The sequence below is a fragment of the Eubalaena glacialis genome, chromosome 5 (genome assembly GCF_028564815.1).
Source record: "Eubalaena glacialis isolate mEubGla1 chromosome 5, mEubGla1.1.hap2.+ XY, whole genome shotgun sequence".
Lineage (NCBI taxonomy): Eukaryota > Metazoa > Chordata > Mammalia > Artiodactyla > Balaenidae > Eubalaena > Eubalaena glacialis.
The window spans coordinates 32,094,586-32,120,201 of NC_083720.1; the positions used below are offsets into that span (position 1 = coordinate 32,094,586).

At 40.6% G+C, this 25,616-nt stretch overlaps 1 protein-coding gene across 6 annotated transcripts in view; it reads left to right on the top strand.

The window, feature by feature from the left end:
- Positions 1 to 25,616, top strand: part of LEF1 (lymphoid enhancer binding factor 1) — a 116,329-nt gene that overhangs the window by 77,752 nt on the left and 12,961 nt on the right. The window contains exons 4-11 of one of the 6 annotated variants that reach the window (XM_061191174.1): positions 158 to 290; positions 6,081 to 6,171; positions 7,807 to 7,890; positions 9,976 to 10,098; positions 11,133 to 11,295; positions 16,736 to 16,843; positions 22,947 to 22,995; positions 23,662 to 23,702. In XM_061191174.1, coding sequence (XP_061047157.1) covers positions 158 to 290; positions 6,081 to 6,171; positions 7,807 to 7,890; positions 9,976 to 10,098; positions 11,133 to 11,295; positions 16,736 to 16,843; positions 22,947 to 22,995; positions 23,662 to 23,696 — 786 coding nt within the window. In that variant the 3' untranslated portion in view covers positions 23,697 to 23,702. Of the gene's footprint in view, positions 1 to 157; positions 291 to 6,080; positions 6,172 to 7,806; positions 7,891 to 9,975; positions 10,099 to 11,132; positions 11,296 to 16,735; positions 16,844 to 22,810; positions 22,845 to 22,946; positions 22,996 to 23,661; positions 23,703 to 25,616 lie in introns of those variants that run through there. The other 5 variants (XM_061191175.1, XM_061191173.1, XM_061191178.1 and 2 more) reach the window with 5 other exon arrangements.

Here is a 25,616-nt window from a genome sequence, read left to right on the forward strand (position 1 = left end):
ATCTAAGTGAGTAGAGCAGATGATTCAGCTGTCCAGGTCTGGAGATGATTCTCGGGTTGTGCTGGTGCCCAGTGACTGCTATTGTGTGACTTCTGCGGGGAGAGGAGACAGGAGCTGGGCGTCCATATTAACGGCTGTCCTTGTGGTTACTTTGCAGTCAAATAAAGTGCCCGTGGTGCAGCCATCCCACGCCGTCCATCCTCTCACCCCCCTCATCACTTACAGCGACGAGCACTTTTCTCCAGGATCACACCCGTCACACCTCCCATCGGATGTCAGCTCCAAACAAGGTGAGAGCCCTGCCTCCCTCCCTAGGCCGCTTTGGATAAGCAAGGAGCCTCATCTCATCAGTCTGAGTGACCTCACAAGTGCCTCCGCCCATGTCACTGCGTGGGTCGTAATACATTTGTAGGAGACGAGGGGAATTTATTTGATAGCAATTTTTTTAATAAGTATACAAGAATTTGTTGTTGGCTTCTTTTCAGGATTAAAAAAAAAAAACAGAACAAAAATATTGAAGGGTCATTTCAAAGTGACAGCTCTGATGATCTACGATCACAGTGTAAACCAATATGTTGTGAAAATACATTACGAATTCAGTCCTCAGTGCCCCCTGCCATATTTGTTTATTTTAGCATGTACTAGGTGTTGATGATAGTGTTAAAAAAAAAAAAAGGTAGAAAAGGGACAAAGTAGGAGATTTTTTTCCCTCAAATGTTACCTTTTTGAGCCTTTTGTGATTTCTTTTGGTCTTTATGTCCCTGCTGTGTTTTCTCCTCTCTCTGTTGTTTCCCAGCACCAATTTAGATATAAATATAATTAAAATACAAAACCATCTCTGTCTAAAGTCAAAGCAACGTGAGTCTTATTTTGCTTCTCTACATTATTACCAAGTTCTGCTTCTGTATCATTTACAGAGAAACACACATCATAAGCGGTCTGAAAAATCAAGACGCCTGTTTTCTAACCTGATGGGTGTGGGTGTGGGTTCGTTGTCGGACACAAAGCTCGGGTTCTCCAAGCCTTCCGGTCATGTCAGCTTAGAGCAGACTTTGAGGGGGAGTTTGTTCACAGGATAGCCCTTATTCTTTCCACGTACATACATACTTGGACCTCAATGGGCTCTTTAGACATTCAAAATAAAAGGTCCTGTAAAACCACATGAAGGCAGAGAATGTATATAGGGGTCAAATGTGCCATCTCCAGCACTTCACCCGTTTGTCCAGCCCTATCTTTGATCGATAGTGAACAACAAAATATAGTAAGTATGTAAAAAAAAAAAAGAGTGGAGTTCAGAGGCTGGGTGTTTTTCCCACTGCTGTGAACACTTCTAGGTTAAATATGTATCATGTTCATTTCCCACCTTTATTAAAAAGACGACTGTTTGAGGACTTAGTTACTGTTGGACTTTGCTTGAGTGGAGCCCAGGTACCTTTACTTAGAGAAGGCAGAAATCATCAAGGCCGATGTTTCTGGGTTTGTCTCTGTTTTATTCTTCATTTCCAGTCCTTCCTCTCCTTTACTTCCTGTTGTCAAGGACCTCCAAAGAATAAGAAACATCAGAGACAGGTCTGTGAATATGTAGTGAGAAAGGGAATTAAGATAGGCATCTTAGGAAGAAGGCTGAGTTTGAGAGGGGAGCTCAAGAATATGACCTTGGCCGTGGCCAAGGGGGACCGTATGACCAATATGACCTTGGCCTCTGAGGAACATAAAGATGCGGATGACAGTTAAAGATAGATATAAAAGCCCCGAACAAGCTATTAGCAAAAATAATCCAACAGCATGTTTTATTTAGTTTTAAACCGTTTATTTACTTAACAATTACATAGTACTTACTATATCCCAGTCCCCGTTCTTAGCACTTTGAAACGGACTTGTTTAAAAGAATAACATTATACAAATTTTTAAAGGAGTAACACGTGATGGTTCAGAAGTTGTTCTTTCAGGAATTCTAGGAGAGTTCAATTTTTTGTTTTGTTTTGGTTTTTTAAAATATTTATTTATTTATTTTGGCTGTGCCGGGCTTTAGTTGTGGGATGCGTGCGGGATCTAGTTCCTCAACCAGGGATGGAACCTGGGCCCCCTGCATTGGCAGCGCGGAGTCTTACCCACTGGACTACCAGGGAAGTCCCTAGGAGAGTTCAGTGTTTTGAAACAGACAATTTTCTGACTAGCTACCAATTACAATTACACTTTCTCTTCTGTTTCCATATCTTACGGCTACCCTACCTTGTTTTACTTTGCTAATTGTAATTTATATCATTACTCCTCAAACTCTTTTTTTTTTTTAAAACCTTTTTAGAACTAGAGAAGGGACTAGTGGGCATGAACAGAAATTGTCTGCTTGCAGTTTCTTTGAAGTATTTTGTCCTAAAAATTTGTGTGATTTTTGCATTCTACTCCATACACTGTTTACATTTGTTTTAATATAAAAATCCTGTTTTTAATTACTTTTTTTGTCCTGGACTTCATGTACCTCATCACCGTGTAGTTAGGGGGATATAAAACCTTGGTTTAAAAAGAACTAATTTTTTAAAAAGTACTAATTTACGTGATTTTGAGTTTATATCATTATACTTAGGTACATTGATCACCAAAAAATAAGTATAAGGGAAAAAAAAGTCTAAGGCTTACTGGATCTCTTGCATTTACTCTCTTTTCTCTCCTTCTGCCTGCCTTTTGGTTGTATCACATATAGCTGGTTATAACATGGTGGTACTGAGTTGCTGATTTCAAAGTCCCTTGGGAAGCTGGCTAGCTTTATCCCCCCCCAAATCCAAAAAAAAACAAAATAAGAATATCGTGTTCATACTCTAACCCTAGATGGAATTATCCGATAAAAATAAACTGCTTGTCAGCAGAACCCATTCTCATTTGTAGGAAAATAACTTTAGGTTAATTTCCTATTAGGAAGCATATTAGGTTTTACGTTTCCCTCAGTATGTGTTTCGGGATGGGGTGCGGGGTGCAGGTGTGTAGGTGTAGTTAGTTGTAGGAAAAGCAAGGGAAGCTGATACCCATCATTTTGTTCCACTCATTGTGTCTGATAAAAATGTTGAAAGAGCTTTTAAGAAATACTGGGTTTATGTACCTGTTTATATGTTTGTATCCTTATAAATAACAACAAACACTCAACATAGCGCTTATACTATATACCAAGCACTTCTTAGTATTATATACGAATGCATTTATTCCTCACAACAACACTTATTTCATTTTCATTCTGATTTTACAGAATAATAATTAAATAACTTCCTCAAGGACATATAGCTAGTGAGTGGCAGAATTACTGTATCCATACAGTCTGACACCAGAATCATTTTAGCTGTATTTATAAAAGTTATTTATAAAAGTTTAAAATTTTTTAAGGATATACTGCATAGAGCCTCCAGAATATAGTTAAGTGTTCAGTAAATACTCATTAAATGAATGACATGAAATGTGTCTTCAGTAGCACAGGAGTTGGTAGAGAGGCACACACTTCTAGGAATCTTTGGAAACGGGATCTTAAAACAACAATAAGCTATTTAGAAAACACAGACCCACTTTCTTCTACTCATGTAATGACCTAAGCCACATCATGTATGTACGTGCAAAATGGTTAGAGTACTGACCCAGCATGGGGAATGGGTCCATTTATTTCACCTGTTCATTTGTTTAGTCGCTCAGAAGTATATTCAGAGCCTCCTCCGGAGACAGCCATGGTTTGATACACAGATGGGGAAAACATGGTCTCTTTTTTCCAAGCAGTGTATAAGGCTCAGGCAGGAAATCATTTGTACAGCCTCACTATAAAACAAAGTGAAGAATATCTTAAGTACCATGTTAAAAGTACAAATGAAATGTTGTAAATTCAAAGAAGAAAGATTTCTCAGAGCAATAAAAGTTAGAGACTATTCCATGAGAGAGAGGTATCTGAAATATGAGTAGAATTTTAATAGAAAGAGTCAAATTAAATACCCAGCATAGGAACTAGCGTGTAGCAGGTGCTAAGTAAATGGTGGTTCCCTCCTTTCTTCTTAAGCAGTAAAACCAAATCCAGCTAGTTTGTATTTTTTGTTCTGTCCAATTACTCCCACACAGAATCACTCATGCAGCCTTCTCAGTGTACTCAGAACATGGACTAGAGTGGAGAGCAAGGTTTCAAGCTTCTCTGCTTAGAGACATGTGATTGGAAGCAGGCTACTTCTCTGCATCCCAGAGATAAGATCCCAGGACAAATCGCATTTTTTAGGTACCTGAACAGTCACTTCACCTCTCCAACAAAGGGATTAAAGTAGACAATTCAGACAATTCCATCTCTAATTACGATCTTCAAGTTCAAATTTCCGCAAAGTTTTCCAAGTTCTTCTGAGTTGGCCTGGTTTTTCTTTTCAAAACTGAGCAGCCCCCCCTGCAGAACCTGAGGTTTGGAGAGGTATCAGAGTGTCAGGGTGAGGGAGGCAGCGAGTTGGAGAAACTTCCCTGTGATTCTGATACGTCAAGAATCACCACTGTAGGCACCCCTGCTGCCCCTACCTCCCCAGACCCAAGAAAAAAATCCCAGAGTATAAAATTCGGGGTCTACTGTGACCAAAAGAAGCAGTATTTCTAGCTTTAAAAAAAAGGGAGATTTGATGGTAACTCTGCTAAGGTGAACTTCCAGCTTCCAAAAAGCAGCTGCCAGTGGCTCTGCTTCAGTGGGAGAGAGTGGATCCGCAGAATGCCCTAGGTCCCATTGTATTCAGTGCTTTTGGTGAGTTGATGATATAAAGGAATTAAAAGAATACTCATTAAATTTGAAAGTGATAAGAGATCAAAAAAGGAGATTTTAGACTATTCTTTTAAAAACAGTAAAACCTCAGATGATCTCCTGGAAACTCTCTGTTAAGAGAAAGATTAAAGACCTTTCTCTGAGAGTTGAGAAATAGTTTGTCCTAACTTCAAAGTCAAATTAACATCCACTTTGAAGGCAACACTTCTTAAGCCATTCCCATATGCTCAAGGCCTTCAGTATCTTTTAAGATCCAAATGAAATTCATAAACATTTTGAATAGTAATAAAAGCAGCATACTTAAAGAGCATCTTCTGTATACTCACCTAATTTGCATACTGGCCAATATAATTACAGCCACTGAATGCATATTCTGGGCGTTAAACCTGGGAATGTGTGTTTGCACATGGTAATGGCCTTTTAAAGCCAGGTTAGCTATGTAAAGAAACTCATGTGGTTTTTTTCTGTTCAGAAGCACTTTCCCCCAAATCTAAATCTAAGTTTTTATTTTGCATTTTTATGTGTGCGTCTTAGCCCTTCCTTTCTGTACCCAAGGTAAGATATAAACAAAGAGGTGTCATCTGGCACTAGGATTAGGTACAATCTTCAGGTGGTTTTTACAGTTATAGGGCAGTGTGCTCCAGGGAGTGTGAGCTCAAGAAACAATTTGGTGGCACTCTCATTTTCTGTGGAATACAACTAATCCAGAACAGCTTGACCTTGGAGCCCAGAGGACTCAACTTGATGAAGAGCTTAGTTGGAGCTGAAGTGGCAGAGACCAAATGAATCATATCAAGTACGACCATTATGGGGCTGAAGATGATTTCTAATTAATCTTTGATCCTCGGAGGTATCACATTTCCCAAATCTATGTGTCCATAAGGGAGCCAGTGAAAATCTGAAAGTAGCAATTTACCTAATCCTTGAACACCATGGCAGGCCTTCTACTTACGAAGGGCTGTCATTTTCCATTCTACACAAAAACAATTGTCTACCATTTTCCTGACCAAAGTGATATTATAATGAGGGCAAACTAAATAATTTTAAAGTCTTATTTTGATGCCTGTTTTACTAGCAGCATATTTACTCACTCTTTCAGGAGCTCCTCAAGATGTACTACCTTAATGCCTGTTTTCTCAGATGCTGAAATCTTGAGAAAAGCTAACAAACTGACTTCTGTTAAATGGATCTGAAAAATAAATATTGTTTCATTCTAGAACTTAAGTATTAATGACATCATGCATTTTCTTGCCTTTCTATTTCTCTTAAAGTCGAATGTCCTATGAATCTGAAAACTCTACCTCTCTGTTGTTCTTTTTAATAGGCATGTCCAGACATCCTCCAGCTCCCGAGATCCCTACCTTTTATCCCCTGTCTCCGGGGGGTGTTGGACAGATTACCCCACCTCTTGGCTGGTAAGATCCTTCCTGCAACATTTAGCCAGGCATTTGAACACGTATTCTTCTACTTCCCATTCATGGAAATTAGCTTTATGAATGATAACACTTGAGTTGAAGAAACTTCACATCAACAAGCAAGGTGCTACCTTTATTTCATTTCAATTTAAAAGATTAAAAAACATACAGACTTTGAAATGGATTGAATTCGTTTGCTAATATGTGTAGAAAATGGCTGTGTAGCATTTGCTTTGAAGCTTATAGTTTTATGGATTCAATTTGTGGCTTTGGGCATTTGCTACGCCTGTACAAAGTGTTTAGTGTGGATTTTTCTTTTCTAGTTCTTTATGAACAACTTATATTTTTGAAACATAACCTTAGATATATTGAATATCGATCTTTGCTTATAAATGGGCAAGTGAGATAAATGACAAATAACTAGGGAGAAATGCAAGTGCAAAAGCAGCTTTTGAATTTTAATAAAATAAGCACCAGTTTGAGTTCAGAGGCGTGAAAAACTGATGTTTGGACTTCTCTTTTCAGAATCCAAATGCTCTCTATTTTGTTATTTCTGAAAAATCCGTAGCATTCCTTTCAAATTTTTTTAATTGTAAAGGTAAAGGAAAAGAAATGTATTTAGGGAAGAAAGAATCACTGCATATAATGTAGCCTATTTTTATCATTTTATTGTTAGCATGCAGCTTTCCCTGCTCCCACTTCCATTCCTCTCCACTCCCCACTGCTCACTCCATGGACAGAGTGCTGCAACTTCAGCAAATATTTTCTCTCCTTTCTTTAACTGGCTCTCTGTCCCCACAGCTCCCATGTCAAGGCCCCGGTTTCCCTACCTTGACATCCTTATATTATCTCTTCTTCATAAGGAGGGCTCATCCTGCCATGGAAATTCCAGCTTTCTCTCTTCTCTTTGCATTAAATCTCTCAGTCAATAACTCTGTCTGAATTTAATTGATTATGCAGATACTTTCAAACCTACATCAATTATTCTCTCTGAACTTGGCTACTCAGGGGCAATAATCCTGGGCTGAGTTGCATCAGTGGCATCTGGAAATAAAGACTGTGTAAATGAAAAGTGTGAGATGTAGGAAAAACAGGGAGAGATGGAATTCTCAGAGCAGAGAGAAAAATAACTCCAATGAATCGATCTTTTATTTCTTCCCTATAGCATGGATATATAAGTGGGGGGGGGGAAGTGCAGTGTTTTTAAAAATTTGTTCATTTTTATATAAATATAAACTTTTATTTCCTTCTTTCTTCCCTTCCCTGAAATCCTCAAAGATTCTGATAAAGAATCCACTAACCTAAAAGGAGTATTTCACCATTCTCAGGTTCTGTTATATTCAGTAAACATTGTTTACCTGCCTGCTTTGTTCAAAGCATTCGTGGGGATGGGAGAGGGGAAGGGATAGACCACAGGCCGTTCAAGGACTGCGGTGGGAGATTTCCTTCAAGGCAGACGATGCTTTGGTTGGGTGGAGGGTGAGGAAGGGAAGGAGCCGCAGCCGGGTGACTGAAGCAGTGCCCTGGTAACACTCCCCCAAAATTCTGGTTGAGTTCCTCCCCTCGTCAAACTCTTACTGCTGGTTGGTAAGTCATGTTTTGTCATTGATGGGTTCCTTTCTTCTGTGACCTCAGGCAAGGTCAGCCTGTATATCCCGTCACGGGAGGCTTCAGGCAACCCTACCCATCCTCCCTGTCAGTCGACACTTCCATGTCCAGGTAGGTGGAGGTGGAACCGGGCGCTCCAGGACAGGCTGCTCTTCCTGCGCTTGCAGCTCGCGCGCCTCTGCTTGCCTCTCGGTCCCGGCCGGGCGGGTGCGCGGCTCGGCCCGCGTCTGTCTGCGCAGGGTGCCTGGCTCCCACACTAGGCGTCCCGGAGGGCCCTCCCCCAGCAGCGCCAGCCACGCCCACCAGGGGGATGGACTCGGCCGCCCCGGGAACCCGTGTCTCCCGAAGACCTCGCTGCCCCCCCCCCGCCTGTGGGACGGGAAACGTCCCCAGAGGGGACATTATCAGAAGAGCTTGTTCGATTCAAAATATGATGGGGGTGGGGTCGGGGGGGAGAATAAAGACTGGTTTGATCTGAGTTTTCTAATTTGCTTTCTATGAGGAAAGTTGTATCAGTTTCACGTGCCAGTGTTTGAAAACGCCCACATAGTCTAGAGCCTTCGGGACCAAGGCCGTCGGAAGAGAAGGGACGGTGCTCACAGGCTGTCAGGCCGTACGGGGCTGCGTGTCCTAGTGTGTGAATCAGGCCCCGTGTGGACACGTTGGTGCAAGCGAAGCTCTGTGAGGTCTGCTGTGCCACACCGCTGTGTGTAATGCTTTTGCCTCTGGAAAGGATGGCTTCTGTGCCCTGTGCTTGATGTACACACACATTTGTGGTGTATCATCTGCGTGTTCAATGTGGCTTTTTCAAGGGAGCTAGCATTAACATGCTAGAAGTCAAACTGTTGGGTTAGTAACTGGTTGTGAATCTTTACTTTTTTACGTCGGTATGAAATTCGCAGTTTTCTGTGGCGAATTTCAGCTTTTTAAGAAACGTTATTTTTTCAGTAGATTGTAAATCTAGCTGACTGAGAGAGGATGAAATTAATAGCCTTCCCCCAAAATATATCTGTACACTTTTTTTTTTAACATTGTAAGAATTGTGTGATGACAGGATTTTCTCACGGGCAAATAACCAGCATCATGCATTTTTGCAAATGGTACATTTAGCAGAGCATTATGATTTGATCAAGTATTTGTATTTTTCCCATGCCTCCTTAATTTTTAAAAATTTGTTTCTGAAATATTACATATCCAAGCAGAGTCCCTTCTTTCCTTCCCAGAAGAAGGAATTAACTGTACAGGCGGTGGTGAAAAGACCTGAGAAAGTTGTTTTTGTTGAATTAAATTGTTGACTTTAAAAGAGCTTGAAAAAAAAAAATTTCTAAAGCATATCCAAATTTATCCAAAGAGCTTGTTGAAAGTACTGTCTTTATTTGTTTTATTTTTCTTGCATGGCAGTTTCCCTCCTTTGTGTTGGATGGTAGTGGATATTTTAAGATTTGTTTAATGCTCTACTAGTATACTCTGGGAAAAAGCCTTTATTTTAGCATACGTAGTTTTTACCTTGAAGCAGAACTGTATCCTTCCCTTTAATTAAATCCTTCCCCTTAATTTTGTTATCAGTTTTCCATTAGGCCAGATCTCTCTCAAACACTACTTTCTTTATGTGTAGAAAATTATTTGGGGTGATGTTGATGGTGACCTTATTAAATTGGGGACTGAACAAATCTTCCTGTCCCCTGTCTTCTCAATTGTTCTCTCCTAGTATTAGGAAAAAAGCCAACAGGAGAAGAAGACTCTTAATGTGAAGGTTTGCTTAGGAATGTAGACAGAGAGTTTAAAATGTGATGTCTTTAGATTTTTAAATCATTTAAAAAGCTAAATCTTAATATAGTGTTATATTTCCAGTAATTGTTCTTGAAATTCTTCTCTGAAAACTGCTTTGCAAGAAAAGTGACTCACTTTTTTTTTTTTTTAAATCCTGTGGCCTAGAGCCTTCCCAGGAGAAATGCCCGATTCTACCATTTAGCTTGAAAAAAAATCTGTTAGGTGGCACGTAATTATAAATATTTTCCACCTGAATACAGAAAGGAAAGAAATTAATCATCAGCCTGCTCTAACTTATAGTTAATACTTCTGCATATGAAGGTGTGTTTTCACTCTCAGCCGATAGCAGTTAGTGGGTTGTTTGGAAATTCTGTCTAGCTTTTGCTACAGCAGTACATTTTGTTTTCTTGTCTTTCCTCCTTTTAGGTTTTCTCATCATATGATTCCCGGTCCTCCTGGTCCCCACACAACTGGCATCCCACATCCAGCTATCGTAACGCCTCAGGTCAAACAGGAACACCCGCACACTGACAGCGACCTAATGCACGTGTAAGTGTGCCTCTGTCTTCACCCGCGAGTGCCTTACGGTGCTAAGGACTTAAACCACACAATTTCTTCTCCTTCGCTGTTGTTGAATCTGCCCCCTCTCTGTTATTATGGAAGTCAGTGTAGCTCCGCCTCAAAAGCTCTGTCCCGGAGGACATTGAGCAGCTTGATTCTCACTGCTCTGATTTTGGGTCTGAGATTGAAAAGGAGCACAGACCTCAAAAGATCAAGGGAAACTCACCAAAGGGGGAGTGATCTTCAGAGCATAGCGACTGAATCACTTGAGCTGTATAGCCATTTACTACGAGGCTTTAATTGGGTTCCGATTCTTGAGGAGCACAGGAGTGAAGTAGATTGGAGGGTTCAGTGCCTTTCCTTCTGGAAAGGCAGTCACCCTGCATCGAGGCTTCAGGAGCACAGAATTCAAGGGAAAGGGGCAAACCAAGCCCAGGATTTCCTGTCGGGCCAGGTTTATCCCAGGCTGTTACAGCAGGGCTAAATTGTCCGAAGAGTTTAGTAATTGAGTTTCTTAACCTAGGGTTTGTACTGGGATGGGAGGATGGATGGGGTGGCAGGGAGCACGTGATCATCCATAAAACCCCTGCACATACAGGCAAAACCAGCGTGTGTTTGGGGGAGAGAGTCTAAGGTTTCATTAGCTTCTCAGAGGGGCCGTTGACCCAAAAAAGTTAAGAACCTCAGTTCTGGAGGAGGACTGACCACCCGCACTATATGTTCAGCTTTTCCTGAGGTGACCAAGGAGCATCTAAAAGTTTAGATGGAGCATCTTCACAAGCCCATTTCCATGTTGTGTTAAACTCTTCTATAGCTGTAGGTAAACTTCCTCAAACCAAAGGATCCTTATCCTCAAGGAGTTGATGAGGTGCTCTTCTAAGTTGCTGGTGTTCTGGGGGCTTATAGAGAGCCCAGGGTGTGGTCCCAGCCTGAGCTGGGCTTGTGATACAAGCAGATGCTCTGCTTCTCTCCTGCCACCTCTTCCTTATTCGGCTAACCTCTTCCCCACCCCCACCTTTTAGGAAGCCTCAGCATGAACAGAGAAAGGAGCAGGAGCCAAAAAGACCTCACATTAAGAAGCCTCTGAATGCTTTCATGTTATACATGAAAGAAATGAGAGCGAATGTCGTAGCTGAGTGTACTCTAAAGGAAAGTGCAGCTATCAACCAGATTCTAGGCAGAAGGGTAAGTAGCGAGATGGTATGTAAATGTTTATGGTAACCATGGAACTTCTTCATTAACATCTGCCCAAATGCACTTACATATCAGGTAGTCATAGAATCATTATATAGTCACCAGCCATTTGGGGAGTAGCAAAGAGAGCACGACAGCCTTTAGGAGGAGTAAGTGATATAATGCCTTGTAGGCAACTTAGATTGTACCTGGCACATAGAAAACTTCCTGAAAATGATAACTATTTTTCCCATTATCATTCTTTAAACGAATATATCTCGAGTGTCTTTTAGGTACCAGGCACTGTGGTAGGCATTAGATAATTATTGCTGAATAAAATAGATGTAGTCCTTGCCCTCGTAGAGCTTGAAGTTTTGTGACAGGATACAGATATTAGACAAATAATTACCCAGTATATATATAATTAAAATTGTGATAAATATTGTGAGTATGAAGAGCAAGGATCTGAGAAAGGACCACAGGGGGGCTGGGGAAGGGCCCAGTGAGAACGTAGTTGAGGCCTGAGAGCTGCGTGGGGTTAGCCATGTGATGAACGGGGTGAGGTGAAGCAGTGTGTGTGTGCATGCGTGCGTGTGCGTGTGTGTGTGCACGCACACTGTGAAGCAGGAAACCACTTAGCCCACCCCGGGGGCTACAGAAAGGCCTGCAGGACCAGCCACGCTTCTGGGTGAACCCTGGCAAGCACATGTGGCCGGCTGCTCCTTGCAAGACATAAGCAGATCGTTCCACCTTGAAGCTTTAAATAGAAGAATTGGTACAGGCCTGAGAAGTCTTCTTTCTAGAAAATTGCTCTCTGATTCTTAACGTGTACATGGGCCAGGTTTCTCGACTGCCCCTCTTTTTGTTGTTGCTTCTTTCACCTATGCTAAGATATTTTTCTGAGCACCTGTCATGTACCAGGAACTGGACTTACAGCTAGGACAGACACTCTTAGATTTCTTTGTCCAGCCACCACCCCAGAGGCTAGTCAAGTCCTTCCCAGTACTTTTCTCAGGATTGAAATGGGTTTAGTTGGGTATCTGACGGGTGGTGGAGAACATTTGAATTTTTCTCATTCAAATTGCATTTTTCTGTAATTACATTGTAATTTTAGAAATGCTTCATCTTAACTTGTTGATGCTCTTCATATATGTGTGTTAGCTTTTTTTTTTTTAATTTATTTATTTTTGGCTGCGTTGGGTCTTCGTTGCTGCGTGCAGGCTTTCTCTAGTTGCAGCGAGCGGGGGCTACTCTTCGTTGCGGTGCGCGGGCTTCTCATTGCGGTGGCTTCTCTTGTTGCGGAGCACGGGCTCTAGGCGCGCGGGCTTCAGTAGTTGTGGCACGAGGGCTCAGTAGTTGTGGCTCGTGGGCTCTAGAGTGCAGGCTCTTTAGCTGTGGTGCACGGTGCTTAGTTGCTCCGTGGCATGTGGGATCTTCCCGGATCTGGGATCGAACCCGTGTCTCCTGCGTTGGCAGGTGGATTCTTGACCACTGAGCCACCAGGGAAGTCCCGGTAGCTTCTTAAAATATGACCCTGTGTATTTGTTTTTGCAGCCTCTCAAGAAATTCATGATTTGCAAATGAACATTCAGGAGAAGGAGGGTCTTGACAACCTTTGTGAGACCTAGAGATCATGGTTTAGCTGTTGTTGATAATTCTTGTTCTGTTTGTTACAAACCTAATACATTTCAGCGTTCATAACAGAACACATTCAGGGGATTTCCAGTCCACGTGAGGAGGCAGCTGGAGGAAAGCAGGCGTTCTTGTATTATCGATTCCTGTTGGAGAGCATAAAAATGCAGCGATTTCCAGTCTGCAAGACACCAGGGTTTCAGGGGTGGGATGCAGTGGTAGATTATAGCTCTTTTGGTGCCCTGTGTACAGTACTCTATCTCCCTGTGGATTCTTAAACACTTAATAACAATAATTACAATGATTTCCAAAGCCAGATCATAGCAGATGAGTGATTCCCATCATTTTTTGAAGAACTCTGCCTTGAAAGCTTAAAGGCTGATGACCATTTTCCCTGACCCTTTAAAAGAAGAAATCAGAGGAAAAGAAGGGTTCTTATTTCAGCTCATGTAAAACTCTTAGATTTTTTGTTTGTTTGTTTGTTTTTTGAGTTAAAGGTCCATGGTCCTCCAGTGGGAATTATTTTCCTGCTCTAGAGAGTTAAGAATATATGAATGTATGCTTCCTATTTTTAATGCACATTTCCAACAGTTGCTACTTTCTCAGCTCCCTTAACAATCCCCAGATCAGAGCATGTGTCCTAAAGGATGGTTCTCATTTAAGGTCTCTCTCTGTTTTTAATTTGGACACCTGTTTCTATTTATAGGTCTCTGAGATCTTTGATTAAGATCAGGTTTTCTATCCTTTCATAACTCCGCCTCTGGCAGGGTAGTCCTTGCTAGTTCTTTAAAGTTCCCAGCTTTAAAATCATGAAGTTTTACATTGGGATAATTAGAATTCTTAATAGTGGGCCTGAAATTCATCCTAGAACATTTGATCTTTTGATTTTTATTCACTTCTACTGTATTTCTAGCATAGAAATGTTCATTCATATGAATGAATCAAAGTTTTCTACTTCGTATTCTAAATAATAATAACACAAATATTACTTTAAAATAAGCTTTTCGTTTTCAGACCTTCCAGGCTACTAAAGGAAGTCCATTTACTGCATATTTATTGTCAGAATGTCTCTTCAAATTAAATGGGTATTTTCCCAAAAACTTGGTGAATCTTTCAGTAAGCAGAAGAGATGGAAAAGCATTTTTAGTCAATTGTGTTTCAGAAATTCCTGTAAAGAAAGATCATCTTTCTAGTCTGCATCAGACTTCATTCTTGTTTTCAGTGCAAAACTTTAATACATAGTTTTACCTACTGTTTTACTCTGGTAAATGATGTTTCATTTGTGAGTAAAGTTTGTGAATTAGAAATAACATCAAGGAACCAAAAGCAATCGAAAGTAAGCAAGTGAACAGTTTAGTTTGTGGTCTGCTTTTTTTCTCCTTGAATTTTGCTGTTTTGTTAGCTGGGGTCTTGTCAACATAAGTTTCCTACTGTAACTGAAAAATTCGTGCTTGTTTATTAACTGGTTGTTTTGGGTAGAAGACCCAACCTCCATACGTATTTGGGAGACAAGTTCTATTTACAATGCCAGATTTTCTCAGCAAGTTATAAAGCTGCCATAAATTACATAAAATTATACTTTAAATTACTTAAGCTTTTTTATACTATAAAAATATATTTACAGATAATTATATTTATAAAAAAGATATCTTTATACTGACATACTGCAGTAGGATGAGAGAGATTATTAATCAAATGAATAAACAGATTTACAAAGTAAAGCTTCTATCCTTATCTTTTTTCCTCTTAGTCTCTTTTTTTTTGTTCCTTTTTGATAACGCTTTGCCTCTTGCTGATCATGTTAGCACCAGAACTGTCTAAACACTAATGATCAGTCTTTTTTTAAAAAAAGTGTAGGCTGATCTTTTCCACTGTGCCCAGTTTGGCTTTTTCTCCCTGTGAAGGTCTCTAGGTTAGTACCTCAGGTTTAGAAAAGCTGTCAGTTGACAGAGGCAGTGTGACTTTTCCTGCCTAAACTTCCACTGCATCCCAGACGTGCCTTCTTAGGCTCCACTTGACTAATTGTGATTACTCTGTTAGTACAAAGAATTGTGTCTCAGGTAACTTTTTCCAGGTGTTTGGGTTTTTTTTGTTTTTTTGTTTTGCTGCCACCTCCCCATCTCCTCTCGCCCCTCTGCCCCCCCCCTTTTTTTCCCTTTTTTTTTAAACGAAAAGCTTATTACCTGATTTGCCTTTAGACTCAGGCCAAGTCCCGCTGTGTGTCATGCATCTTAACTTTACACTCTGCACGTGTAAAGCAATTAAAAATGAAATCGTCAGCCCTATCCAGCAGAGGCCCTGGCCTTCAAGGGGCTTTTCAAAGGAAATGGAATTGGTTGCCTTGCCTGTAAGCCCCACAGCCTCTGGACGGGAGGATGGAGGGGAGGTTGGGATGAGGCCGAAGGTGCTTTAGTGCTCTCCTTGAGATCAGGTTCTCGTTCTTCTAACAGGCAAGAGCAGCAGGTGTTCATTTTCTTGAGGAGAGCATCCCTGCCATGCTCTGGGGGCTGCGTCCTAACCACTGGATCGCTGTCCTGGAGGGCAGCCTTTTCTCGCTCACCAGCCCCTCTCCCTCGCTCCTCCTTCCTTTCCCCCAATCCAGTCACACCTTTCTTTTCTTTTTGTCTTATCATTTTTAAAAAAAAGAACAGGGTAATTAAAATCAATATGCAGGGTAGAGGTGAATGAGAAAGAATCGCCCAGCCTTTAAGGAGAAGTTAGCGAAATGGGAAGCGACACACCCTAGAGCTGGGAGCCCTGGAGTGGGAGCCGGGCTCACTCAGAGCGTGTGCGCGTGCCTGTGCACGTGTATGTAGCTGCGCAGTGGTGTGGCGTCGGGTCCACCGCCTCTGTGCCGTCACCTCCAGCCAGTAGTTTCCCCAAAGTGAAGCCAGTTCTCCTGGGATTTTCTGACAACAGATCCTGGCATTTGGGAAGTAGGGGGACGAACTTGGAAACTGGGGTAAGTTGTGTGCAAACACACACAAAATGCCAGTACAGGCTGCTAAAAATCCCAAACAGCACCTTGCCTGCATAAACTGTTTTGCTCTGTATGATAAATAAATATATGTTACCTAAAGGGAGATGGAAAATTGGCAGGGTGTCAGCTGCTACGTTCTCCAGATTAGATCCTACAGTCTCAAAGTCTAGATGGCAAAATAAACTTAGGTCACGCTCCTTGTTTTCCATCCGAAGGAAGCTAAAAAACAAAGCCATAAAGTGTGCATGTTTGATTGTACAGTGTTATCTGTATTCTCCCTATGGACAATTAGTGTTTAAATAAGTGTGAGCGGAGGGTGAAGAGACTGAGACAGACTGACTTTTGATGTCTTGCTTTATAGACAGGATCATATGATGAAGGTTTCAGATTCCTCACATGACAGAGTGGGAGAGTGCATGGGAGGTGAGGATATATCTGTGGAAATTACTTCATTTTGCATAAATGGTGCTTGGGCTCAGATGTCAGAATATGCTGCAAACTATGAAAAAGGGCTAAGGTGGGTGTTGAGGTTCACCGGTGAATGTTCTCTTTAATTTGTATTGGAGAAGAGAAAGGCTGGGTGACAGGCCATTTCACTTTGGATACTTTGACAGGTTTCATGTAACATGAGAACAGAATAGAGAAATCAAAGTTTGAGTCTCACTCCAGCCACCGAACTCTAGATGGATTTCTGCGACACGTGGTCTTCTGCCATTTAAAAATAAATCAAAGTTTAAATGCTTAATATTTTCATTCTTCAGTGTTTGAAATATGAAACATATAATACTGTCGCTATTTTGCTTTTACTTGATTTTTTCCTCCTTCCCCTTTCTTTTTCAGTGGCATGCCCTCTCTCGCGAAGAGCAGGCTAAATATTATGAATTAGCGCGGAAGGAAAGACAGCTACATATGCAGCTCTATCCAGGCTGGTCTGCAAGAGACAATTATGTAAGCACTTTATGCACACCAACGGCTCTCTCCTCTCACTCGTTCTCTCTCTCTGTTGCTCTCATGAAGGAAATGTGTTGTAGAGTGTATCTAATGCTGGCACCGTTCTCTAGTTTTGAAAGTTAATGAACTTTATAATAAAGATTTCATGGATATATTCCATTCTGAAAGCTTTGTGCTGTCAATTTTTTTTGGCTATATGCTAATGAAATCTTTCAGTAAAATTTTTTAAATCGAAGAAAACCTTATCATTAAAATGTTGGTGAAAAAGATTTTTCTAAAAGCATATAATCTCATCATGTAAAGGCAGCATTAGTAATAACTAGTTACGCTACCTTCCAGTATTTTTTCTGTGCCTTTTTTTTTTTTTAGCATCTTTATTGGAGTATAATTGCTTTTTACAGTGGTGTGTTGTGCATATCTTTTTATCTTTTACTTGGATATGTGTGGGTGGGTGGCTGTGTATATACATACACTTCTGTATCATGCTGCTTGCTCTTATATATAATAAGCATTTTTCTGTTACGGCATAGTGTTTCTGTATATCAGTTTTAACAGGTATGCAGTATTTCACTGAGTGAATGTCACAATTTACTTAACCATTTTTTCCCTGCTTTTTAGACATTTGCTATTTTTTTTTTAATAATTGGAAATTATCCTGCAGTGGATGGTGCATAACAGTTTTTAGGACTTATTTCTACAGGACAGACTCACAGTAGTGAAATTGTAGTGAAACAGTAGTGAAATTGCCGAGTACAGATTATAAATATTTTAAAGCCTCTTGATATATATTGTCAGATTTCTTTCCAAAATGGATTGTGTTATTTTACACTTCTTACAAACAATGTATTCCAGTGACTGTTTTGCACAGACTAATTAAAACTGGGTAAAAAAAGCATTTTTTTGTTTGTTTCATATTAACGTACCCTGATGCCTATTATATATTTTATTCAGATGGAGTAGGTATTATCATATTTTTAAGCTGTACTAATTTTATTGGAAAAAAAATACCTCATTTATATTGCCAATTATTTTTTTACTTCAGAGTTTGAATACCTTACTCATGTAGTCTTGATACAGCAAAAACTACTGAGAAAGAATATTATAAGTGATATTAGTTGTATCATATTTTATAGAGGGGAATGATTGTGATTACTTAAGCTCTTAATTTAAAAATTTGAAGATCATTTTCATGTTTCTTGTGAGACTAGCATTCAGAGTGCCAGCTAGGACAGACTTCACGTTAAATGGAATTGTGAAATGCCTTTCACAATGCCTTTGTGGAATGCCTTTGTGGAAGGCATAGACTTCACAGTCTATGCCATTTCCCTCTTCCTCCAGGTGGACCAGCTCAGTCTTCCAGGGCCTTTGTGGAAATGCCTTTTTAAAAAGGGCGAGGCACTATGGAGAACAGTATGGAGGTTCCTTAAAAAACTAGAAACAGAACTACCATACGACCCAGCAATCCCTCTACTGGGCATATACCCTGAGAGAACCATAATTCAAAAAGAGTCATGTACCACAATGTTCACTGCAGCACTATTTACAATAGCCAGGACATGGAAGCAACCTAAGTGTCCCTGGACAGATGAATGGATAAAGAAGATGTGGCACATATATACAGTGGAATATTACTCAGCCATAAAAAGAAACGAAACTGAGTTATTTGTAGTGAGGTGGATGGACCTAGAGACTGTCATACAGAGTGAAGTAAGTCAGAAAGAGAAAAACAAATACCGTATGCTAACACATATATATGGAATCTTAAAAAAAAAATGGTTCTGAAGAACCTAGGGGCAGGACAGGAATAAAGACGCAGATGTAGACAATGGACTTGAGGACAGGGGGAGGGGGAAAGGTAAGCTGGGACGACGTGAGAGAGTGGCATGGACATATATACACTACCAAATGTAAAATAGATAGCTAGTGGGAAGCAGCCACATAGCACAGGGAGATCAGCTCGGTGCTTTGTGTCCACCTAGAGGGGTGGGATAGGGAGGGTGGGAGGGAGGGAGATGCAAGAGGGAAGAGATATGGGAACATATGTATATGTATGGCTGGTTCACTTTGTTATAAAGCAGAAACACACCATTGTAAAGCAATTATACTCCAATAAAGATGTTAAATAAATAAATAAGTAATTAAAAAAAAAAAGGGCGAGGGTGAAGCCATGAATCAATATGTAAATCAGTGTGTGGCCATTGCTGGAGATGGTCCTGTGCGGACGCACGTCTGAGGTCTTACATCCCATATAATGAGGCACCAAGACTTTCGGAACACATTTGTTTCCTGTGACATGCTCCAAAGAAGAAGTCACTACTGGTCAGGATTTGGAGCTTAAACATTGGATACAACTATGACATAGGAAGTAAGAGTCCTCCTGTTTGTGACTTGGGAGCAGCAGCTTCATCAACTCTCCTGAACCGTTGTCTTGATTGTTTTAAATAACTACTTGGGTTGGCCAGAAAGTTCGTTTGGGTTGTACTGTAAGATGCTATGGAAAAACCCTAATGAACTTTTTGGCCAGTGCAATACTATATGCCAATGGTCAAGAGCTGTCTTAAATGCTTTTTGTGTTATTTTCTAGTCCTTCTAATAATCCTGTGGCATCAACAGTATTATTGTATTTTACAGATGAGGGAAATTAAATTGTCAGGAGGTTAGGTAATTGGTCCAGGGCCATGTAGTGGCTAAGCTACAAGGGAAACCCAGGTCCCCCAGACTTCACAGTCTGTGCCATTTCCCTCCTCCTCCAGGTGGACCAGCTCAGTCTTCCAGGGCCTTTTTAGGAAGTCTGCTTTAGTTGAAGACTTTTCTCCCTGAACTGGGCTTCCATCCTCTGGGCTGTAATTAGTATTTTCTGGATAGAGCCTTCGTGATGCCCTTGAAGTGGGAAGATCAGTCCCCCACCTAAAGGGTTTCAGAAGTGTCCTCCTCTAACCCTGTCCTGGATCTCTTTTGGATGTGGTTGGCCTTATAGGGGAGAGTGGCCTTCCTTCTTTGACCTCTGGGAGAGCTTTGCTGTGCTGTGACTTTGCATAGATTTAGTGTTGCATGTTGACTGTCTTTTTTTTTTTTTTTTTGAAGTATAGTTGACTTACAGTGTTAATTTCTGCTGTACAGCAAAGTGATTCAGTTATACATATATATATATTCTTTTTCATATTCTTTTCCATTATGGTTTATCACAGGATATTGAATATAGTTCCCTGTGCTATACAGTAGGACCTTGTTGCTTATCCATCCTATATATAATAGTTTGTATCTGCTAATCCCAAACTCCCAATCCTTCCCTTCCCCATCGCCCCCTCCCCCTTGGCAACCAAAAGTCTGTTGTCTGTGTCTGTGAGTCTGTTTCCGTTTCATAGATATGTGTTCATTTGTGTTGTATTTTTTTTTTTTCAAACTCATCCTTATTTATTTATTTATTTTTGTTTTATATTGGAGTATAGTTGATTTACAATGTTGTGTTAGTTTCAGGTGTACAGCAAAGTGATTCACTTATACATATACATATATCTATTCTTTTTCAGATTCTTTTCCCATATAGGTTATTGCACAGTATTGAGTAGAGTTCCTTGTGCTATACAGTAGGTCCTTGTTGCTTATCTATTTTATATATAGTAGTGTGTATATTGTTAATCCCAACCTCCTAATTTATGTGTGTTGTATTTTAGATTCCACATATATGGATGATATCATGTCTTTGAGTGAAGTTTCTGTTTCTGATCCTTAAGGAGTGAGTTTCCACTTTTAAAAAGAGATAAAAGAAACACATGTTCTCTCCCTCTTGCTCTCTCCCCTTTTCTCCATGTGGAGAGACGGGAAGAGAGTAGTATTAAAGAAAACCAGTGTTATGTGAATTTACCTTTAAAGATTTTCCTCTGTGCAACTTTTAAAGGAAATTGTTTGCATAACTTGATTTTAGGATCTCTTTGAATGAAGGGGAAGCCCAGCTTTGTTACTTAAAATGTTTATAACAATCAAAATAAGCCTGTTAATTACTAAGGTAAGCAGAAGTCAGTCAAGTGGTATCACTTTAGCTAAAGATATTACAGTATTCTTAAAATAAGAGTACAGGAATACAGTCTGAATAAGATGCATGCCCTGTATCTGAGCATTTCGTTGTCAGAATGCTATCCTGATGCTCACTGCGATCATATTAAATATCTATCTCAATGATTTAATAGCAAGTTGTCCTATTCTATGGCATCGTAGATTTTACAACTTCAATTTGTTTTTATAACTTTCATTTTTTTATAACTGATTTTTTAATAAAATTTTTTATAACTGATTTTCATAAATCAGTGCACATATTTTTCTTAGGTGTATTATTATATTTATATTATTAGAGCTTTTAAATGTAGTGCTTAAAACCCAAGTACTATATGTGATTTTAATGAAAATTTTATATGCGTTTACTACACATGAATTTTGTTTTTGCGTTAAGCTGACATGAATACATCCAAACTCCTTAGGTCCTTTTGTCTACCATAAATGTAAGTTCTCTTGAAGCACTGATGTATACCTAGAATATAGTACAGGTTATTTCACAAAGCAACATCAGTCCGACATGTCAGGGCACGGTCGCATGTTCTAGGCACGTGCTAGGCATGTGCTGGGTGGCAGAGATGTGCTGAGACTCGGGCAGTGCTCATGTGAGCCGATAGCCATGTGGCTGAGGAGTCCAGGGCCACAGCCCATCATGACACCTGTGCGGAGTTACGTTATGGTGGTGAGCTCTGCCTGGGGCTGACGTCGGGGGGCGGGGGGTGGGGGTGGGGGGGGGAGAGAAGGGTCCTGGACAAGATGACACCTGAAGTGAGTCTTAAAGGGCAAATGGGAGCTAGGAGAAGGTGAGGAAGAAGGCTCCAGACACAGGAAACAAGCTTATTGCACCTTCTGGAAACCACAGTCGTTACATTTGAAAGGGAGATAGCAGATGCCCCTGAGAAGCATGCCCTTCCTTTGTCTGCTCCCCTCCTCCTGGAGCACCTTAATCTTCTGAAAGAAGACTCCATTATTTTTGATATGCCATTTCCCCAGGTCACTAATATCTGTTGTTTGCCTTAGTGTTTGTGAGGATAGTTTCAGTCAACTTTCCAAAGATATAAAGCCTCAATGGTCGGGTCATGTGACATGAAGAAAAACTATCTTGAGGTGCATAAAAATAGATACTTTTATATAGTCACACAATATACTCAATATCTTATGGTTTTATTTTTTGTGAATGTGATTATTACAGCAGACATAAGATAGAGATACTGGATGTGATATGTGTCCTATGACACTTATTTGGAAAGACCATCCTAATCCAGGTTGGTCATTTACTATTCGTATAAATCAAATATATACTGTGTCTATGCCCTATTACAATTATTTTTTGAGGGGAAAGTAATTATGAAGAAAAATAGAAAATTAAACTACTATCAATGGGACCTAAAATTATAAATTTGTGATTAAGATGATTTTGAAATGTATTTTAAATTGCAAGCATATTCACGTTATTGTGTTTGTTTTAGGAAGCAAGGTCCTTAACTGCCATAAATAAGTCTTTAAAATTACCTTCTAAGTTTTCCCAGGTTCTATCTTACCCTTCTACTACTGTCTTCAGTTACGTCTTGTCTGTGCCATGGGAGCTGAGGGGCCTCAGTTAACATTGTGGATTTTTAATTAGATGGTGGAATTCACAGTAAGGAAGATTTATCATCAATACTACCAGAAGTGGGTCCTAAGTGTGGTGGTTAGCAGTAAAAGGAGTGCCTCCTTATTAAGCGGGCTTTCCTTGTAGGTGGGCGGGTGGGGGGGTTCTGTGGCCACAGCCCTAGGACATCATCATCCTGTGTATGTGTGTGTGTGTGTGTGTATGGCCACTGCCAATGTCAGTACAGTACTGATGACATTAAATGCGAAGCTATAGAGACAGAGGTCACAGATAAGAATTTCTTTCTCTTGCCCTGTTTCTAGGTACAGATGGTAAAGAGAGACATATAATGAGGCATCTTGATCTCTTGGTTGACCGCCTGCTGGTCCTTTTGTATCACGTTCATCCATGTGTTCACAGTACAGTCTATAACATGAACATGTGCCTGTCTTCTTCCAGGGTAAGAAAAAGAAGAGGAAGAGAGAGAAACTACAGGAATCTACATCAGGTAGGCACCATGTGACTTTCCAGCCAATTCTCATGCTTCTGACAAGCACCTTTTAAAGTAGTCTGCGTCTTTCTACACGCTGCTTTATTCTTCAGCTATAACATATGATTCTTGAACTCTGCTTTTCTTCCTGAGATTCTTTAAAAATGTTTGAAAGACCTTTCTTTTAAATGTGACTATGTGAAGGTACACCTAAAAAGCTCTTGCAAACCCTGTCACCTGGATTCCTGGTTGTTAACTGTGGTTGTTTTTAAGGTTTTGTTTTTGCTTTTGTTGTCTGTGTTCTCTTTGCTTTAACACTTCTGTTCTCCTATTTGCAAAACTCCTTACAATACAGTTTTTTATGATGACTCTATGATATGCTTACCTTATATCCCCTTGAGAATCTTTTCTGTGGTTTGGGGTTATTTAAAAATATAAAACATGGTGATAGGGTTTATCTTTCGTGTACATTAATTCAAGGCATCAATCAGTGAGGTCCAGTTTATTTCCCCTTTTCTTTCATAAAAGATAAGGCCTCTACTTGTACGGCACAAATAAAAATGGCTGGTATAAGAACCATAAAAAATAAAGCAAACAGGTCCACATTATGTTGTAGCTACTACGTATTTGGAATGTACAAAAACCTCTTCAATAAAAATTTGTTAAAGACACAATTTTCTGCAGGTACAGGTCCAAGAATGACAGCTGCCTACATCTGAAACATGGTAAGAACGACTCTCTGGTCCTACTGCTGACATTAGTTATAAACAGAGGCACTTGGTTGTGAATCTTCTTGCTCATACTGATGCCATTCGGCATGGCTCCTTTAAAGAGGAAAGGCCACCGAAATCAAATTAGTGCTTTAAAACATCTGATGGTTTTTATACCGGCTACGGATTTGCAATATAGTATGTGTCTCTCTCTTCTCTTCTTCCCCTTTTTGCCCCTTTAATCTTTCTCCATTCCCTTTCCCCTAACTCTTGTCAGCCATTCCTTACTGACCAGCGGCAAACCTGCCCGCTTCAGAAACAAACAAGTAACAAAAACCGGCAAAATGCCATCTTACTCTGCAAACCCAGGGCTGCATTGGAGGAGCTCAGGCTGGCCCAGGACCTGGAAGGTTTTGTGGTATAGAGACTTTTTCTCAGTTGAGATGACATATAGAGGCTTAAAAGTAATATATTTGTTTCTAGTGAGAAAGAGAGGGATGCTTCATTTTTTCTGTTATTTAAAAATGTGGCATGGGGACTTATGAACTGTATTCTGTCAAGTTCTTTATTGGTAACCATTGCTAGATCTCACTCTCATCTTTATAGGTAATATTTATTTCATTTCTTTTTATTGTAGTTATTTGATTTTTGACCACTTGACCACCATCCCTGGCGGGAACCTGGCTTTGTAAATTGCCTCAGTCTTTGCTAGGCTTTGAATTCACAGTGTGTCTACACTGTGACAGTTCTTCTCAGAGGCGCCCCCTTTGATTCTATTCTCTCTAGGAACCCGCATCCCAGTCCCGTCAGCTCTATCTTTTGGGTCTGTCTTGAGTCTTTCCTCTCACACTCAGCAGTTTCATAGCCCCAGATCAGGTGCTCAGACTTTCCATCTGGATTATTGTAATAAGCCTTTGGATAATTTTCCTGCTTCCAGACTTCCTTTCTGCCAGTTCATCCTCTGTGTTGCTCCCAGAGGGATCTGCTGAAACACAAACGGATTGTGTCACTTCCCGACTTAAAAACGGTCAGTGCTTCCCACTGTCTGAGGGACGCAGTGCAGACCACGTCAGTGTGGATCTGCGTCTACCCTGTCCTGGGGGTTCCACTCTCTGACCCGCCTCACCTCCAACCATGCGTCTTGGGCTCAGTCCAAACAAAACTATTTGCCGTCCCTGAGGCAGATGGAGGCTGCTGCACGTGCTGTCCCTGTGCTTGGAAAGCCCGTTTCCTCTGCCTGAGGGTGGGGTTTCTTAGGAGAAGAGCATTAGCCTGCGGGTCACTTCATTCTTGACTAGAACCAGATGACCGCTTAATCTTTCAGAACTTAATTTTGGTGCTCAAATTTCAGCAGACTTTCCCAGGGGAATCTGCAGAGATTTTGGTACCAAATAGATATGAATTTTGCATCAGCTGTTTGCCCCGGCAATCTGCTTGAGCTTTTTAATCTTCATTTTCCTCCACTGTAAAATGGGAACAGTAACCGCCACCCGCTAGGGCTCTTTGTTTCTCGTATGTGGCCTCCCTCCCTCCCTAGACGCCACCCCCAAGACCTGATGCAGCTGCCTTCTCCTCTGTGAAACTTTCCTCATCTTTATTCACGTTCCCCAGGTTCTTCAAAATGTCATCATTGTTGTTTTATGATATCAAAAGTCTTCTAAAACTAGCGCTGAGTGGTAGGCTTTTCTCCAGGTAAAAAGAAGATCAGCCCTTCATACAGGTGACCAAACAAGGTATCAGAAAGATAATATCAGAGATGATGTTCATATTTAATTCAACTTAATGGCTATTAATTGAGGACCTCTCCTGAGTTGGCCCCCCAGCTTGGTTATAGGAGCACAGGCTCTGCCCCCAGGTGCTCATGGCATCATAGTTTAGAAGTAATTTTAGTAGCAAGCACATGCTCTTGTACTTCTTCTTTGCGTTTTT